Below are 17,904 nucleotides of genomic sequence, written 5' to 3'. Positions count from 1 at the left end.
GTTTTGGACCATGTTAAATGCTGCGGTTCATGATTGCATTCATCAGTCACTCTTCAAATAGACAACTAATTATGAGATTTGAGATTTCGCTTTGTTTATCATCAATTTGATCAATAAATTTCAAAAAAATAAAGCCATACCAATAAATCAAATTCACTAAATCCATACTTTTTAGTAATTTTCAAGTATGTTCACATTGTTTTAATATCACTATTCCACCTTTATTTTTCTTGTAGTGTAACGTGTGTAAATAACTTGAACAAGATCTAACTTGGAGGAAAGAAACAAGTTCATTCGAAAGTAGTGAATTATGGTTTTTACTCCAATTCTTCAACCACACACAAATATTTGCATTCAACTTGTCATTTTGTTTCATCACTAAATTATAGCCTCATTAAATTCCTTTTTTCTACATGTAGATAAGCTAACATACCCTGGTTGACTTGGTATCTATCACAAGGAGTGTTGCATCAATACACTAGTAAAATTTACACACAATTTAATTCACACACACTCAAAATATATATCTTGAACTTTTTATGTGTGTGTGTGTGTGTGTGTGTGTGTGTGCATGTTGTGTTGACAACTTCCAATAGTTGGGTAGGAAAGATGGACATGAGCAAAGTATCAAATATCATCACACACACACAAAGGAAGATTCCAATGAGAATGCTTTTCAAAGAAATGAGAATAAATAGTCATAAATAAAACTAATTAACCTCCCACCTCAAGAACAAGTCTTGTAAATTAAGCATAAGTGAAGATTTCTTGATTCTTGATCAACCAGTGGTTGCAACAACTAAACAAAGTTGAACTACGTATAGCCCCTAATCTTACTATCTTAACCTAATCTGCCTACCTCAGAACCACCCTCTCTCTTCCATTCCTCTGTATATATAAGCATTTCCCACTCCCCCACTCTCTCACAAACAACCCGAATACTCATTCTAACCATCTCTTCAACCATCCATCGACGATACCACGGGAAGATGGAAGGAGTTAAAAACAGCAGCTTCTGTTTCGTCTTACTGGCTTTCCTGTTTCTCTCTACCGGCAATGTGATGGAAACGAATGCCAAAGTTCACTACCATGATTTTGTCGTATGTTTCTGGCCGTCCTAACTCCTGTGTTATTAACCTCTACATTTGTTCGTGAAGTTTATGTTTTTTGTGAAACAGGTGCAAGCAACCCCAGTGAAGAGGCTGTGCAAGACTCAGAACGCAATCACTGTTAATGGGATGTTCCCGGGGCCTACGCTGGAAGTGAACAATGGCGATACTCTAGTGGTTAATGTTGTCAACAGAGCTAAGTACAACGTTACCATTCACTGGTAATGCCTAATATTTGCATGCACGAAGTTAGAAATAATCTAAAATATGTAATGAAAATGACCCGACTCGTTTTATATTGTAGGCACGGTGTCAGGCAGATTAGGACTGGATGGGCCGATGGGCCGGAATTTGTGACTCAATGCCCGATAAGACCAGGAGGGAGCTACACTTACCGATTCACTATCCAAGGACAAGAAGGTACTCTTTGGTGGCACGCTCACAGTTCGTGGCTCAGAGCTACGGTCTATGGAGCTTTGATCATTCACCCGAGAGCAGGGGACTCGTATCCCTTCCAGCAGCCAAAGCGCGAAACTGCCCTTCTTCTTGGTAATGTGCAGTTCAATTAGCAACCAACAAAACCAGAGTCTTTAAAATACCTCAATTTGTGACTAATGTCTATGTTGGTCAGGTGAATGGTGGAACGCTGATCCGATCGCTGTTGTGAGACAAGCCACGAGGACAGGAGCTGCTCCCAACGTCTCCGATGCTTACACAATCAATGGCCAGCCTGGAGACCTGTACAATTGCTCTAGCAAAGGTTGGTTTACAAATCATGCTTCTGTTTCCGATTCCTTACAAATAATTAGTCGGACAGCGCAGATAATATAAATTTCTTCACACGACACATTTGTTCCATCGATGCAGATACACTAGTCGTTCCAGTGGACTCCGGTGAGACAAATCTTCTCAGAGTTGTCAATTCAGCACTCAATCAGCAACTCTTCTTCAAAATCGCCAATCACAAGCTCACGGTGGTTGGAGCCGATGCCTCCTACGTTAAGCCATTCACCACCACAGTCCTCATGCTAGGGCCAGGCCAGACCACCGACGTCCTAATCACCGCTAACCAGGCACCTGCACGATACTACATTGCAGCACGAGCCTACGCAAGTGCTCAGGGCGCCCCATTCGACAACACCACAACGACAGCCATCCTTGAGTACAAATCCGCCCCCTGCCCAGCAAAAGGCTCCACCATCAAGCCGGTCATGCCAACAATGCCGGCTTTCAACGACACTGCCACAGCCACCGCCTTCACATCCAGCTTCCGAAGCCCAAGAAAAGTCCAAGTGCCAACTAAGATCGATCATAATCTCTTCTTCACCGCTGGACTAGGGCTCAAAAACTGCCCCCCCGGCGCCAGCAATAGCACCTGCCAGGGTCCGAATGGGACTCGATTCACTGCCAGCATGAACAACATATCGTTCGTGCTGCCATCCTCTTACTCCCTGCTTCAAGTGCATCAGCAACGGATACAAGGCGTCTTCACGACCGATTTCCCTGCAAACCCTCCCGTGACATTTGATTACACCGGGAATGTCAGCCGCTCACTCTGGCAACCTGTTCCCGGAACCAAACTCTACAAGTTGAGATACGGGGAAACAGTACAGGTAGTTCTACAGGGAACAAACATCTTCACTTCTGAAAACCACCCTATCCATCTCCACGGCTACGATTTCTACATAATTGCTGAAGGCTTTGGAAATTTCAACCCAAGCAGAGACACAAGCAAGTTCAATCTCGTAGACCCTCCCCTACGAAACACAGCTAGTCTTCCCGTTGGTGGATGGACCGTGATCAGATTCGTAGCAGATAATCCAGGTTCGCTTGGATTAAACTTCTAACTAACTAACACGTATTAGTCACAATGAGATACTAACTGATAAAAAATTGACCTGAAAACAGGGGTGTGGCTGCTGCATTGTCACTTGGATGTCCACATCGGCTGGGGCCTAGCAACGGCGTTCCTAGTAGAGAACGGCATTGGCGAACTGGAAACGCTCGAGGCGGCTCCAGCAGATCTCCCTGCTTGTTAGTTAACCTGCAATAATTTCTACATCAGATTCTTGAGCCCTGCAAGAAGGGAAACCAGTATTTTTCAAGATGCAGCATATTGAGTTCCATTGTTGTTTATTTCCCCCACATTTGGGGGCGAATCTCTACTATTTTTGTTCCTTTCAGTTTAATCAGTTCATGTTCTTAGGCAATATATAGCTGTACTGTTTTCATTATTCAAAATTATGTTCTTTTTATTGGATTGAATAACTGAATTCATTGGATGAGTTTTGATACATTATACATGGGTATAAATAGGAGTTTAGACATAAATGTATCTAGGAACCATACATCATAATAAATGCTATTCTTATTTTCCAATACTCTTGGAACTCATGCATCTTCTTGGGACTTAATAATCTCTTTTCTCAACACTCCCCCTCAAGTTGGATAACGGGATTCCCGATATCCAACTTGCCAAGAGCCTCTGCAAAGTTTCTTGCTCCTACTGCCTTGGTCAGAATGTCTGCAAGTTGATCTCCAGATCGAACAAATGGGAACTCAACAATTCCCTCTTCAATTTTCTCTTTGATGAAATGTCTATCTATTTCAACATGCTTCGTCCGATCATGTTGGACAGGATTCTCTGCGATACTGATTGCGGCTTTATTATCACAGAAAATTTGACACGTCTTCTGTGATAAAAAACCTAGTTCGCCCAATAATCTCCTCAGCCATAGTACCTCAGTTAATCCATTTCTGATCCCTCTAAATTCTGCCTCTGCACTTGATAGCGCTACGACTTTTTGCTTCTTGCTCTTCCATGTAACAAGGTTCCCTCCAACAAATGTGAAGTACCCCGAAGTGGATCTTCTGTCAACTGGGTTTCCAGCCCAATCGGCGTCTGTATATCCATGGATTTCCAGATGCTCACTTCGTCTGAACATTATTCCATGATCAAAGGTACCTTTGAGATACCGAACAACTCTCAGTGCTGCTTCAAGGTGATCGCTTTGGGGTCGGTGCATAAATTGACTTATCACACTTACTGCATATGCTATGTCCGGTCTGGTGTGTGAAAGATAAATCAATTTTCCAACTAACCTTTGATACCTTTCTCTATCGGCTAGTTGAGCTCCTTCTGTGATTTGAAGTCCATGATTAACTGCAATTGGTGTGTCTGCAGGTTTACATTCCATCATACCAGTTTCTGCCAGAAGATCCAAAGTGTATTTTTTCTGATTTATGAAGATCCCTTCCTTTGATCTCAAGACCTCGACCCCGAGAAAGTACTTAAGTGCCCCTAGATCTTTCATCTCAAATTCAGTGGCCAAGTTCTTCTTGAGCTCCTCTATCTCCTTAGGGTCATCTCCAGTAATAATCATGTCATCGACATAGATTATCAAACATGTAATTTTATCCCCTTTTTTCTTCATGAAGAGAGTGTGATCTGCATTGCTCTGTTGATAATCATACTTCTTCATAGCCTCTGTGAATCTCCCAAACCATGCTCTGGGCGACTGTTTTAAGCCATACAGGGTTTTCTTCAATTGACAGACTTCCCCATCTTTGAAGTCTTCTTCGAAACCTGGAGGGGCCTCCATGTAAACTTCTTTCTTCAGTTCACCATGTAAGAAAGCATTAGTTACATCAAACTGGTGAAGAGGCCAGTCTTTGCTTGCTGCAATAGAGAGTAATACTCGGACAGTATTCATCTTTGCCACTGGTGAGAATGTCTCAGAGTAATCCACTCCATATGTCTGGGTATACCCTTTAGCCACAAGGCGAGCCTTATATCTCTCGATGGACCCGTCTGGTCTTCGTTTGATAGTAAAAACCCATCTGCAACCTACAGTCCGTTTCCCCTTTGGAAGTTGACACTTTTTCCATGTTTTATTCCTCTCCAGGGCTTTTAGCTCTACCATCATTGCATCCCTCCAATGCTTGATTTTTAATGCTTCCTTTACTGTTTGTGGAATTTCCTCTTCATAGAGGGCAGCTTCAAATGCCCTGGCCAGTTTGGTTAAGTTTGCTCTTGCCATACTTCCCACTGGATATTTTGACCTTCTGCTCGTTCTTTCAGGTGAGTACCGTTTGGGTGGAATTCCACGAGTACTTCGGATAGGTCGAATGTACTGTCCGGTGTCTTCATCTATAATCTCTCTCTGTTCTTCTTCTGTAGCAACAGTGCTAATATTAACAGAGTTCTCAAGGTTGGTTACCTCAGATATCGGAACGGGTACTGTTGGGGTGTCACCTAGCTCCATAGGTTGTGGTGTGTTCGTGGCATGCTCGGCGACAGATGTAGCTGGCTCTGGTAGTCCTTCGGTAGAGTAGTGATTATTTGGCATAGGCAGCCAACTTATCGAGTCAATTGTATTTATTTCCTTCTCCCCCTGACTTGGAAGTTGGGTGGCGTAAAAGAATTCAGTTTCTAAGAAAGTGCAGTTCATTGTGGTGATAACTTGGCGGGTTTTTGGATTATAGCACCTATAGCCTTTTTGATGAGCCCCATACCCAATGAAAACACACTTATCTGCACAGGGTGAGAATTTATTACGCTCATGTTTGGGGATATGGACAAAGACCGAACAACCGAAGATGCGAGGTTCGAGGGACAAGGTAGGAGGTATTTTAGACATGGTGGATAATTTTTGGAGAGGGTTTTTAAGGTCGAGAATTTTGGTGGGAAGTCGATTGAGGAGATATACAGATGTGGCTACGGCTTCAGGCCAGAAAAAATTTGGGACTTTGGAATCTAGGATAAGGGCTCGGGTTATATTTAGGATTGTACGATTTTTCCTCTCAGCTACCCCATTTTGTTCCGGAGTATAGGCACATGATGTTTGATGGATAAGACCTTTTTCAGCACAAAACTCTCTCATTTTAGTGTTGACATACTCTCCCCCATTATCGGATCTAAGGACCTTGATTTTGGTTTGAAATTGGGTAAGAATCATAGAATAAAAATCAGAGAATTTTGAAAAAACATCAGATTTATTTCTAAGAAAATATACCCAAGTCATGCGAGTGCAATCATCAATAAAAAGAACGAAATATCGAAATCCATTTCCCCCAACTATTGGCGAAGGACCCCAAACATCAGAGTGTATTAAAGAAAAAACCGAATCAACCCTAGTATTACTTGATTTAAAAGATTGTCTGTGACTTTTTGCCAAAACACATGTCTGACATTCAAAAGTGAAGCTTTTAGGAGAATTTGGAAATAAAATATTTAAATAACTCAAGGACGGATGTCCTAACCGCCTATGCCATAACCACATTTCTCGTTCCGTAGGTCTGTGAGCCAACATCCCTCTGCCAGTTTGAGCTACCTCGTCCACATAGTATAACCCATGGTATTCAGTGCCACGCCCAATCGTCATCCCCGTCCGAATATCCTGTAGAAAACAACAATCCGGTTGCATTAGGAGTCTGCAGTTGAGTTCTCGTGTTACATGGGAGACAGACATCAATTTTTGTGATAACGTGGGAACATAAAGACAATTAGCAATTTTCAATGTTGGAGATATTTGAATAGTCCCTGCCCCTTCAACCGGAACAAGATCCCCTCCCGCTGTCTCGATATATATTCTTTTTGACTTTGATAATTCCCCAAAATCAGCCCTATCGTATGACATAGTATCCGTTGCTCCACAATCAAATATCCACCCCCTTTCATCCCTAATATCTGATTTTTTTACTTTACAAGCCACTGAAATATCGAAATCATTATTTAGGACTGAAAAACGATTCCTACATTCTATATGGGGTGTTTTTGGAATATCAGCATGCATAAAGGGCATGTTTTGCAATTTTGGGGTGACTTGGGGTTCTTTTCCTAACAAACCACTTTTCTTGGGGTGCAAATTGAGAGAGTGAGAAAAAGCAAGGGTTTGAGGCAAAGCCCCAAACCCTTTACCTTCAATTGAGCGTGTATACGACGCCTTAGCAGCTTCTTCCTCTTTTCCGCTTCCTCCACCAGATCCCCACCAGCTGCCCGCCGCTGAGCTCCCAATCGGACGGCTGCCATCGTTCCCAGCGCCGGCGGCCACTTGGTTGCCCGCTAGGAAAAAGCTCTCGTCTGCTCCTTCTCGCCCGACGGCGATTCTTCCCTTGCCGGTGTTGTTCTTGTTTGATTTGTGACCATCTTCCCACCATTCCGGGAAGCCGACGAGTTTGAAGCACGTCTCCTTGGTGTGCTTGGTCATCCCACAATGTGTGCAATAGAGTTTTGATTTGTCAACTCCCTTTCGATTGTTGGAGTTCCCTCGCGGTGGTAGCGCCGATGAGCTGTGGGGAGGCGACTGGATTCCTCGGAATTGGAGTTGTGGTGGTGGTTGTCTCGCACCGAACCCGCCGCCTATTCCCGAATCTAGGGTTTGGGTGGCTGGTTTCCAAATCCCCTCCCTGGATTCTTCTTGTTTTACTCTTCCGAATGCATCCTCTGCGGTTGGTTCGGGATTCTCTTTTAGGAGCTCCCTCCGGAGCCCATCGTGTGGAAAAATCTGAGTTCCAAAGAACTACTTTTGAATTGGCTCACGGATCGATTTTTTCTTCTGCTCTTGATACCATATTGGATTGAATAACTGAATTCATTGGATGAGTTTTGATACATTATACATGGGTATAAATAGGAGTTTAGACATAAATGTATCTAGGAACCATACATCATAATAAATGCTATTCTTATTTTCCAATACTCTTGGAACTCATGCATCTTCTTGGGACTTAATAATCTCTTTTCTCAACACTTTTTTCCCCAGATATTAAATAATTATATTCCATTGCAAGATCTCCTGTTGCCTCTTCACTATACATGATCAAGCAAATGCAACAATAGTTTATAATTCTGGAAAAAAATAGTTCAGGAGAAAGCATATCAATTAGATGACGAAATGAAATTGCATTCAATTTTGTTTGACTAATCTACGAAAGCTGGAAATTAGGTCAGAAATTGGGGGGAAATCAAAATAAGAAACATCAGCGGAATCAATTGCTACTGATTCAACAGCGGGCGGCACACCAGTATATGCTTGAACAAGTCCAAAACTTGAAACTTCGAGAATCATCTTCCGCTTTTGTTGAAACATGAAAAGACCTTCTTCCCAAATTAAATATATCAAATTACCAGGAATCAGGATACGGTCGCACCTTTTTGTTGGATGAATTAGCTCAGCTTTGAATCATACAGCAATAATGAAATATGGGCTTGGACTGTTGAAATTTACTTTGAGTCTTAAATATTAACCCAATAATGTCTAGATCAATTACAGAAAATTAATTCATAAATGACTCTGGCAAATTGCAATTATATTAGGCCTTATTTAAGTGGAAACGCCAATATCATTAATTATTTGTAGAGTCATTTTGTCATTTTAATACGTTCCATTAATAGTAGTGTCATTAATTTCTATTTTTTTTAAAAGGCAACACATTTCTTTTCACTTATTTTTCCTTCTCTCAATTTTTTCATTTATCATACTTTATTATCTTTTTTATTTAACACGTTCTATAGGAGTACTTTTTTCATTTCTCATACTTTATTTCTCAACACATTCCATAGGAGTACTTTTTTTAAAATTTTCATGCCGAAAGAAATGTCTTTACTACTATGGAGCGGTGAGAGTACTATTTAATGAATCGCCACACTCATTTTGTTTAATTGATTTTCAATTCATATTTGCGTTAGTGGTTCAAGAGCTCAAAAAGTATCATAATAAATTAAATCAACTCTGAATTTATTATAGTACTACTAATTTTTTCAGTCAAATTAATCTTACTCCCGATGACTAACTTTAAAATATATCTGTAAATTAATTACTTGTTGATTTATTTTGATTTATGACCAATTAAGATTTTAGTGTTAAGATAACCTGATGACTAACTTCCCTATTGCACTTGTAATATCAATCTAAACTATATCATATTGTAAACAATAAAATGAATGTTTCACAAATCAAGTTAATTATTCTTTCTCCGTTTTATTATTTCTTTACATAACCTTAATTTAACAACTGGAGATATCTGATTTTATATAATAGGGTGTTGTTTCACTGCCTGCATTGTAGCGTCGTTTTAGTTGATTAATGTAATGTTAATTAGTCATTAAATTAAAATCATGATCTTGACTAGTTGTATTACTATAACAAATCAATAATTCAATAATTTAAATACATATTTAAAAGCTTATATACAAAAACAGAGTTTAACTAAACTTTTAAAATATATACACCGAGTATTATCCTGATTTAATTTAAAGTTGACACATTTGCGAATTCGATTCATGTGTAAAGTATATATAGTGATTCATTTTGCTATAAATTGGCGGCGCTGTTGATAGTTTAAAGTTTGAGCAACCATATTTTTATAGGATATAATCAAATTGTTTAAGTTCTCACTTTCTAGGAAGGGACATAAATTACATAATTTAGTAGTACTTGAAGGCTAAGGCTCCCTTCAAATACTTGAAGGCTAAGGCTGCTTCCATAATGAATAACAAAAATCCAAACCTAAAAATAAATCAAATATAGGACACCAATGCAATTATTAATAGTATCCGTTCATAATAAATTAATTATAATTTTATCATTTTAGTACTGTTATCTAAATCATGCAATTTCCAAACATTATTTCATAACAATCTCCTTTAATAAATCAATATAATTACTTAGAGTTAAATACTTGCTCAATTAAATAACAATAGTAATAAATGAATTCCCTCTTCAACGAAGGAAGCGGAAGTTGCTTGGAATGACTGAAGGAGCAAAACCACAAATTTGTGTTCCTTTCTTGCAAAGTCGTCATGTCAGCACCTTACGCTTTTTGAGATTAAAAAAAAAGTTGGATTTCGCGAATTCCGCTAAATCGTAAGTGGTGACGTCACCAGCTTGCTTTGCATGTGTGGGAAGCTGACACGTGGCGAGCATGCAGTCCTCCACAGTGCCATGTCTGTGATGTGGGTCCCACGCTATCCATAGGCAAAAGGTTTGATGTCATTCCGCCGCTTTCATGATGTCTCTAGATCTCACTCTCGACTTCCACTCAATTCCGTTTCTGTTTTGTAGAAATTGCACGGTCACATCCTAGTTTTTTTTTTCATGGTTTATATTACTAAAAAATATAGTGAAAAAGTGAAAAATAAAAATTGAAATGTGAAATACTCTCGATGTCCTAATTTAACTGAAGTATTTTTTATTTAGCATGGAATTTTAGTGGATAGAGAATAAGTAAGAAGTAAAAAAAATTTGAGTGAATGATATGTCATTAAATGTATATTTTAGAATTGGATATTCTATAAAGTACTCTCTCTTTTTCAACTTAAGGAGTCTTAATTAGTTAGGACAAGGGTTTTAAGAAATGTAAAGAAAAATAGATAAATAAGTTAATAGAATATGAGTCTCACCTATATATATTACTTTTATAATAAAATATGTGTGGAATAAGTTAATGGAATGTGAAGCCAACTTATTATTTATAGTAAAAGTGATATAGGACTCTTAAGTTGGTATGGACAAAAATGGCGAGACAAAACTCTTAAGTTGAGACGGAGAAAGTAACATGTTATCACTTGGAGTAGGACGAAGAAGATATAATACCAAACTCTTATCTTTATATTCCATGATATATTATCTCATATAATATCGACACCAATTTTAAAAATGTTGCTAAAATATGTCAATTTTTATACTTAATTTTATAATAATATTATAATACTATGATAATAGTGAAATGGATTAGTGAAATATATGATATGATAATTAATTATAATAAAAAAAATATAAATTAACAATAGTAGACATATACTGGTACATAAATTTAGGCAGGTAGAGGGCATTTATTCCACTAATTTTACAAGAGAAGAAATATGTTTTCTTGATATACATCAACGTATTATCTTTTATTTCCCAATGAATATTTATTGAAAATATAATTTAGTTCTCAAAGAACACGTCTTTTATCCCCATTATTCTCCGAGCAAAAGAGTAAACAAAATTCTTAAGAGAGATTATTGTTCTAATAATCACATAAGATAGGCTATTTTCTTTTATCATAAATATTTCATATGAATGTAGTGTTTTCAAAATTTATGTTTAATGAATTTATTTTGCCCCTTTTTAAAGTTTCACATAGTATTATCTTTGCTAATATACATATTAGTATTATTTTACTAAATTAAAATAATTTGAATCAAGAAAATGGTTATATTTAAAAGAAAATAAAAAAGTATTTTTTGAGATTAAAAAATGCATTAGCATAAATTACATCAAGATAGTAAGTAAGAGAGATATTTTTAAAAAATTCAAATATTTTAAATGATTTCAATTATTAAATAGTGGAGATCATGTTTGGTTCATCTCACTTATTGAATCAATCATAATCATGGCTAAATTCAAGTAATACAACATAATATTTTATTACAATTATTCGTCTACAAATATAGTTATTTTATACATTCGATGTATTCGCACACATTATTACCATAAAAAAATTTGATTTCAAAATAACCAAAAAACTTGTACATTATTACCAAACACAAGATTTTTATTCAATCTACAGTTATAGAAAACAAAAAAAAACGTAAAGCCAGTGGTAAAACTGAAATTTACCACAACTTCGAGGCCAAAACGCAATAACAATAAATAAAACAGATGGGATTAAGCTGTGGGAAGCACTAGCCAATCGATTGCTTAGCTCTCAAGCAACTACAGTACGCGTCGCAACAGCCAACCAAACCCTATCTCCATAAAAAAGTTTAAAATAAAGAAAAATAAAAAATGTACACCAGAATGTGGTTCGGGAACCTTCACGTGACACGTGTCTCGATACGCGGTGTCCGGTCCACCACGTCATCCGTGAACCACAATAAAATAATATCGATATTTAGAATATTTTATTCACGCGGAAATATCTAGAGAATGCTATAAACACGCAGCCTGCTGTTCTAACACGGAGATTTTTTCTTCTTGGCTCACTGTAAAGCGAATGATCACAAGCTCTCACAAAAATCGAACACTGAAAACGATCTGCAAAATCAATTTCTGCACTTAATCGGCATCAGCTTGGAGAAGCTACCGAAAAAAGAGGATTTATAGAAGCAATCGTGGTGGAGACTGTGGAATTGTTTCCATTTTCGGGAGATATTGTTCAGAGGTGCGTTGAATTGGTCTCCGATTTGGGGATTTTGTTTATAGTTTAATTTTTTTGCGTTTTTAGGAGTTTTGGTTGTGAATCATATAGTTGATTGGTGATGTTTATGAGTGATTCTGTTTAAAGTTTGTGTCTTTGCTCTGTTTTCTGATTCTGAGTTTGTGAGTTGAAATCAACGCCTGGTGTTCTTGTTCATCTCGGCTTATTTTCTTCAATTATTCTTTTTTTTTCATTTTCCCTGTCTCTTTCCTTATTTATTTGTATATTTTTGGTTCGGATGTGGATGGATCTCTTATGTAATTAGGTTTTACTTTTGGTTATACTTGGGGAGGAAGAAAAGCAATTTGGGGCTTTCCTAGAAATTACTCCTAATAGTCTTCCAAATATGCAATTACCTAACTTTTTAAAGGTTTTGGTTCGTGCCTTCACTGTTTAGTTTACTTTAATTCGTGATTGTGGATGCCGATTTAGTTTTCTACTTGTGCTTGCGTCTTTGAATCTGTGATCTGACTAGTTTTCTTGCTCCATTTGCAGAAACAGAGGCATGGCCTTGTTAAATCAGCAAGTGAATACGACATCCCAGCCCCTTGACTTCAATAGAAAGAGGAAATCTAGAAGCCGCAAGGGCGGAACTAAGAGTGTAACAGAGGTTCTTGAGAAGTGGAAGGAATACAACACCAAACTCGATGATGATAAACCCGCGCTTAAGGCTCCTGCCAAGGGGTCGAAGAAGGGGTGTATGAAAGGGAAAGGTGGCCCTGATAATAGTCTATGCAATTACAGAGGGGTAAGGCAGAGGACATGGGGTAAATGGGTGGCCGAGATCCGGGAGCCTCATCGGGGGAGCAGGTTATGGCTAGGTACCTTTGGCACAGCAGTGGAAGCTGCACTTGCTTACGATGAGGCGGCCAAGGCAATGTACGGCCCCTGTGCTCGGCTCAACTTCCCTGGATATAGTTCATCGGCTTCAGGGACTACTGTTTCGTCGTCTGAATCCACGAACTCTAGCGTATCCGAGGTCTGCTGTAATGGGGGTTTGCAGAAGGTTGACTTACCTAATGTGAAGACTGACAGCAGTAGATTGAATGATGCTAGCACCCCTATGAGTGCAATCAAGGAGGAAGTGATGGAAGTTACCCCGGGAAGGGAGGACGACGCGAAGGAGGAGGTTAAGCAAGAATCCGAGGGTTCTTTTGGTAGTGCGGTTGATAGACCACGTAATGCAGAAGAATTCTCGTTCGATGAGATGTTTGATGTGGAAGAGCTGCTTTCTTCTCTAGATAACGGCCCGTACACCTCTTCAGGATTGTACGGAGGCCAGGCGGGGTATTGTGCGAATGGGGGTCAGATGGATGGTCCTATACACCACGAGCAGCAGGCGGGTTCGGGGGGTGATTACGGTCTCGACTTCCTGAAGCCTGGGAGGCAGGAGGACTATGATCTCTTGCTGACTGATCTATTGCTAGATTTGGATTCGGACTTGGCCATGTGAAGCGTTTTAAGCGGATGGTCTTGAAAAGTAAAGATATATACATTGTGTTCTTTAAAGGCTGGACCTTTGAGTTGTGTGGGTGTTTCCCAGTATATAAACAGAAAACTTTTTTGGCCCCAGCTTGCTTTTACCCTCAGCAAGTTTGTGTATCCATTTCATACTAACAATTTAATTATTTTGTTTTCTTCTTGTGAGGATTTGGTTGATAAACAGACTGTTTCTCCAAAAGTTTTGAATGTGAGGGAGCAGCTGTTAAGACTCTTTGAGTGAAGTAGGTTTAGAGATTTTGTTCTGTACAGTGTCTGTTTACTAATAAAACTTTATACTGTTATATCTATGTGATTTGTGTTTTGAGTAGAAAAGTTGCCATTTGGAAATATCACTTCTTGTCGAGTCTTATTGATATTGTGGTGATAGACCGTCTTAGTTATGTTCACGGTTTAGAAACCGCCGGTTTTGGTTAGGTAAGCAGCTGAACTGTTATCGGCCTTGAAGGATAAGACCGGTTTTGGTTTGGAACTGTGAATTGATGGCTCCGGTTTTAGGATTGAACTGTTACCGGCCTGTGGAATCGAGAGCATGGGCGGACCCGTGTGTATTAGGGGTGGGGCTTAAGCCCTCAATGAATATTTTTTTTACAGTTTTTTTCTACTAATTATTTTTAAAATTTCTTTAAATTTAGTGTAAATTATAAGGTAAAAGTCCCTACAAATTATCTAAATTACTTAAAAATATACTTTAAAACAAAATTTATAAATCCCAGCCCCTATCATTATATATTTCTGTGTCCGCCCCTGATCGAGAGCACGGTAATAGTTTAGTCATGGTTCTGGCTTTGGGTCGAACCGTGGGTCTGGTTAAAATCGGGTATCATCAGTATGTGCTCTGCCTTATTGTTTGTTGTCTGAAGTTTTGTGGATGTGGTTTGTATCTCCTGATACAGTTACATGTATTTTTGTGGGCTTCCCTTGCATTTACATACACTCTATTCTGAAAAATGTTTAAGGAGGTACTAATAATTTGTAATTTGTCAAGAGTTGCTAATTTAGGCAGAAATGAAACTAAAAGAATACTATTTGTGATGGAAATGTAAAATTATTACTACTATATAATTATATTAGTAAATTAGTTATTTATGGGGAGTTCATAAAATAATAAAGCATTATATTTGTAATTTAGTTATTATGTGGTGTTCAAAAAAAGTTGTTTCTAATTTTAGCCGTTCATATAATTATTTTGTCAAGCTCAAAGAGTATTTTTAATTGAGTTAATGATTAACAATTTATAATATATACGAATTTTAAATTTTGAAATTTAACAATTCTATTCTATGTAGTTTTATAATTTATCAATTTTATCCCCAGTATATAGCAATAGTTATAATTCCATCTCATTTTTGTATTATATTAATTTAATCGATCATTTTATGTGAATATTTTTCTCTGCGGGGAGAAAAATAATAGGTCAAGTCTTCCACTTCATTATGTGATAATTTAACGTTTTTTCGAAAATTTGATGATTTATAGTAATACTTGTGGAGTGTTATATTTTTAACACAATAATTAATTGTTAACTATAATTAAATAATAGTTCTTAGATATTTAAATTAAAGGCTAAATTATCAGCCCTGAAATGTCAACACTATAAACAAAAAACTTCAATAAGGGTATTAAGGTCAATTTACAGCAAATTAGTTGTAACATAACTTTTGAAAAATATCACATAACTTTAAAACGCATATAACTTTCTCGATTTAAATTATTTTTTCGCACTACATATATCAAATTAAAGATAATTTCATAAAGATTATAACGAGATCTCACCTGCATATGTTCCGATGTCAAAATTTGAAATTTTTTTAAAAAAAATTCAATTTTTTCGTACAGCAACAAATGTCAACATAGTATATAAAATATGTCAATATAATACATATAGAATGTCATTCTTAAATCAATGTGTTGATATTTTCAAAATACTATATTGACATTTTCATCAAAAACCCTAATTTGGTATTTTTTATCTTTTTTAATTTAATTAATAAAAAGAAAATTTACAAGTGGCAAATTTTAGACCACTGGATTTCTAAAATCCTATGGTCTTAAATTAGTTATAGTTAACAACTAGAGAGTGAGTTAGCAATTGATCACTCTCCAATTAGTACTATATAAAATGATACAAGATGAAAAAAATTTATGTAAAAATAATAAATTGAATACATTGTAATAGAAATTAAACAATTACCTTGTTCGCGAAATAAAGTTTCATTTTGATTTTATGTGAATTAAATGAAATACTCTGTTAATGCAAAAGGTCAAATGAATATGAATATCACTTTTATGCAATACTCCCTTTGTCAGTGAGTAGGAGTTCCGGTTTCTATTTTTATCTGTCCGCGAATAGGAGTTAGTGGCGAAGCCACGTTGGGGATCCTATCCCGGGAAAAAAGAGTAAAAAGTGAATAAAATAAGAACAATAAAGTAAGAGAGAGTAAATCGGGGAAATCTATAAATTATACGCCAATTTCTCTAGTAGCAGTTAGCCGATTAGTGCCCTCAACGTTAGCCTTAGGTCATCCACATCCATGTCTCAATACCGTCTCTTAACCGTCTCATTCCTTAACTATTCATGAGCCCTACTGCACTTTTTACCTCATCTTTTAACTAAGAGACAACACATGCATCCCTCAATCTCTTAACAATCTCATCCCTTAACTATTCATTCAATTTCAGTTTTTATTTTTATTTCCAACAAATTCAATTAATAAAAACACACTTCATTAAATAAAAGAATATTACAATTTAAAATCCTAAAAACATAAAAAAACACATAATTAAAATCTAAAAAATAAATAAAAAAGACAAAATTTAAAATACTAGAAATTCAAAATTGCACACTTAAATTTTAAAAACTACTCCGCCGGCGAATCATTTTCCGAAGTCGGTTGCGGTGCACCCAAGTTAGATGGAGGCGGAATACCAAGTTGACTTGCCAGATACTCAATGTCGGCGTGATGGGCTTGAAATTGGGCAGGCGTCATGTAGGAAGTGTTAGCCATCATGGCGGTGAAGTACATGGATATTTTTGCATAAATTGGAGATAAAAGAGAGATGATAAAATGTTTGTGAAAGTGTAGTGTTTGTCTGCGAAAAAATGGTGGGGGAATTGTGTGTGTGTAGTGTTATTTATAGATGAATGTGGGAAAAAAGAAAAAAATTTAAAAATGGTAAAAAAACTTAAAAAACGGTCAAATTAATTTTTTATTATTTTTTGGATTTTTTTTAAAAAAATAATAAAATAGCCTAAAATCGATGCCCACTCGCAGAGCCGGCGAGTGGGCGTCACGCCCCAACCGCTGCTCGCCACGTGGCCGACGCGCGTGGCGAAATAGCCCGCCAACTGCCCCTCCCCCGGGCTACGAGACGCGACGGAGCTTCCACACCGGAGACACCGATGCGGATGCTCTTACTTACCTACATTTAAGGTTGAATAAAATATTTATATGAAATAATTGATTCAAACTAGATCAACATATTAATTCGATTCACTATTAATCTCGTATTTAAATACAAATTAATGTTATTTTTCTTCAAAATTCAGATTTTTGATCTGCTTTAAATTGAAATAGTGATCTGAGGTAAAAAGAAATATGAATTCAAAATCATTATTAATTTCAGATTGCAATATGAGTTAATGGTTTTCAAATTGTTTTTTAAACAAAAGAAAATCCAAATTGTATTTGACATAAGTAGTAGTAGTATAAAATTTCAGTGTGTGATTTAATATTTGTAAACTCATACAGTATTTAATTCAAATTTCTTGATTTCTTCACGGGATATGGTTATACAAATTTGGACTTTCAAATTAATTCTTCTCATAATCCTACTTGCAGATTACATAATCGAAATCCGAATGATCACCCTTCGTTTTCACATCAACTACAATCAAGAGTTATTTTTGTCTTCGAGTTGTCGGTATTGCTGTATTGCACCGCCAACTCGTACAATTGAAATGGTTCAACCGATCAAACCGGCTCGACTTCACACTAATGCTCTCAGACTCTCAGTAGTATAGTCCACTTGAAAGTGAAAATAAAAGCAATGAAAGGTTAAATAATTGAGACTAACACGACGATTCAATAGATTCTTTCACAGACCA

The 17,904-nt window shown here is 37.1% G+C and overlaps 2 protein-coding genes across 2 annotated transcripts; both read left to right on the top strand.

Moving 5' to 3' along the window:
- Positions 1 to 817: 817 nt before the first annotated feature.
- LOC121777085 (laccase-12-like) lies at positions 818 to 3,418 on the top strand. Its single transcript, XM_042174222.1, has 6 exons — positions 818 to 1,100; positions 1,179 to 1,330; positions 1,414 to 1,658; positions 1,741 to 1,869; positions 1,977 to 2,933; positions 3,018 to 3,418. Exons 1-6 carry the CDS (start codon positions 990 to 992, stop codon positions 3,146 to 3,148), a joined length of 1,725 nt encoding a protein of 574 aa, XP_042030156.1. The 5' UTR covers positions 818 to 989; the 3' UTR covers positions 3,149 to 3,418.
- Positions 3,419 to 12,026: 8,608 nt separating this feature from the next.
- On the top strand, positions 12,027 to 14,086 carry LOC121777580 (dehydration-responsive element-binding protein 2A-like). Its single transcript, XM_042174877.1, has 2 exons — positions 12,027 to 12,260; positions 12,792 to 14,086. Exon 2 carries the CDS (start codon positions 12,802 to 12,804, stop codon positions 13,747 to 13,749), a length of 948 nt encoding a protein of 315 aa, XP_042030811.1. The 5' UTR covers positions 12,027 to 12,260; positions 12,792 to 12,801; the 3' UTR covers positions 13,750 to 14,086.
- The last annotated feature ends 3,818 nt before the right edge of the window (positions 14,087 to 17,904 follow it).

The sequence above is a fragment of the Salvia splendens genome, chromosome 18, assembly GCF_004379255.2.
Source record: "Salvia splendens isolate huo1 chromosome 18, SspV2, whole genome shotgun sequence".
Classification (NCBI taxonomy): Eukaryota; Viridiplantae; Streptophyta; class Magnoliopsida; order Lamiales; family Lamiaceae; genus Salvia; species Salvia splendens.
Note: the sequence above shows the minus strand (reverse complement) of the source record. Positions and strands in the feature narration are given on the sequence as shown.

Excerpts from the sequence above, each read along its gene's own strand:
- LOC121777580 (XM_042174877.1), top strand. The coding sequence starts at position 12,802 with ATGGCCTTGTTAAATCAGCAAGTGAATACGACATCCCAGCCCCTTGAC.
- LOC121777085 (XM_042174222.1), top strand. The coding sequence starts at position 990 with ATGGAAGGAGTTAAAAACAGCAGCTTCTGTTTCGTCTTACTGGCTTTC. Across the intron at positions 1,331-1,413 it reads TACAACGTTACCATTCACTG|GCACGGTGTCAGGCAGATTA; the intron begins GTAATGCCTAAT and ends TTTATATTGTAG. Across the intron at positions 1,659-1,740 it reads CGAAACTGCCCTTCTTCTTG|GTGAATGGTGGAACGCTGAT; the intron begins GTAATGTGCAGT and ends TATGTTGGTCAG.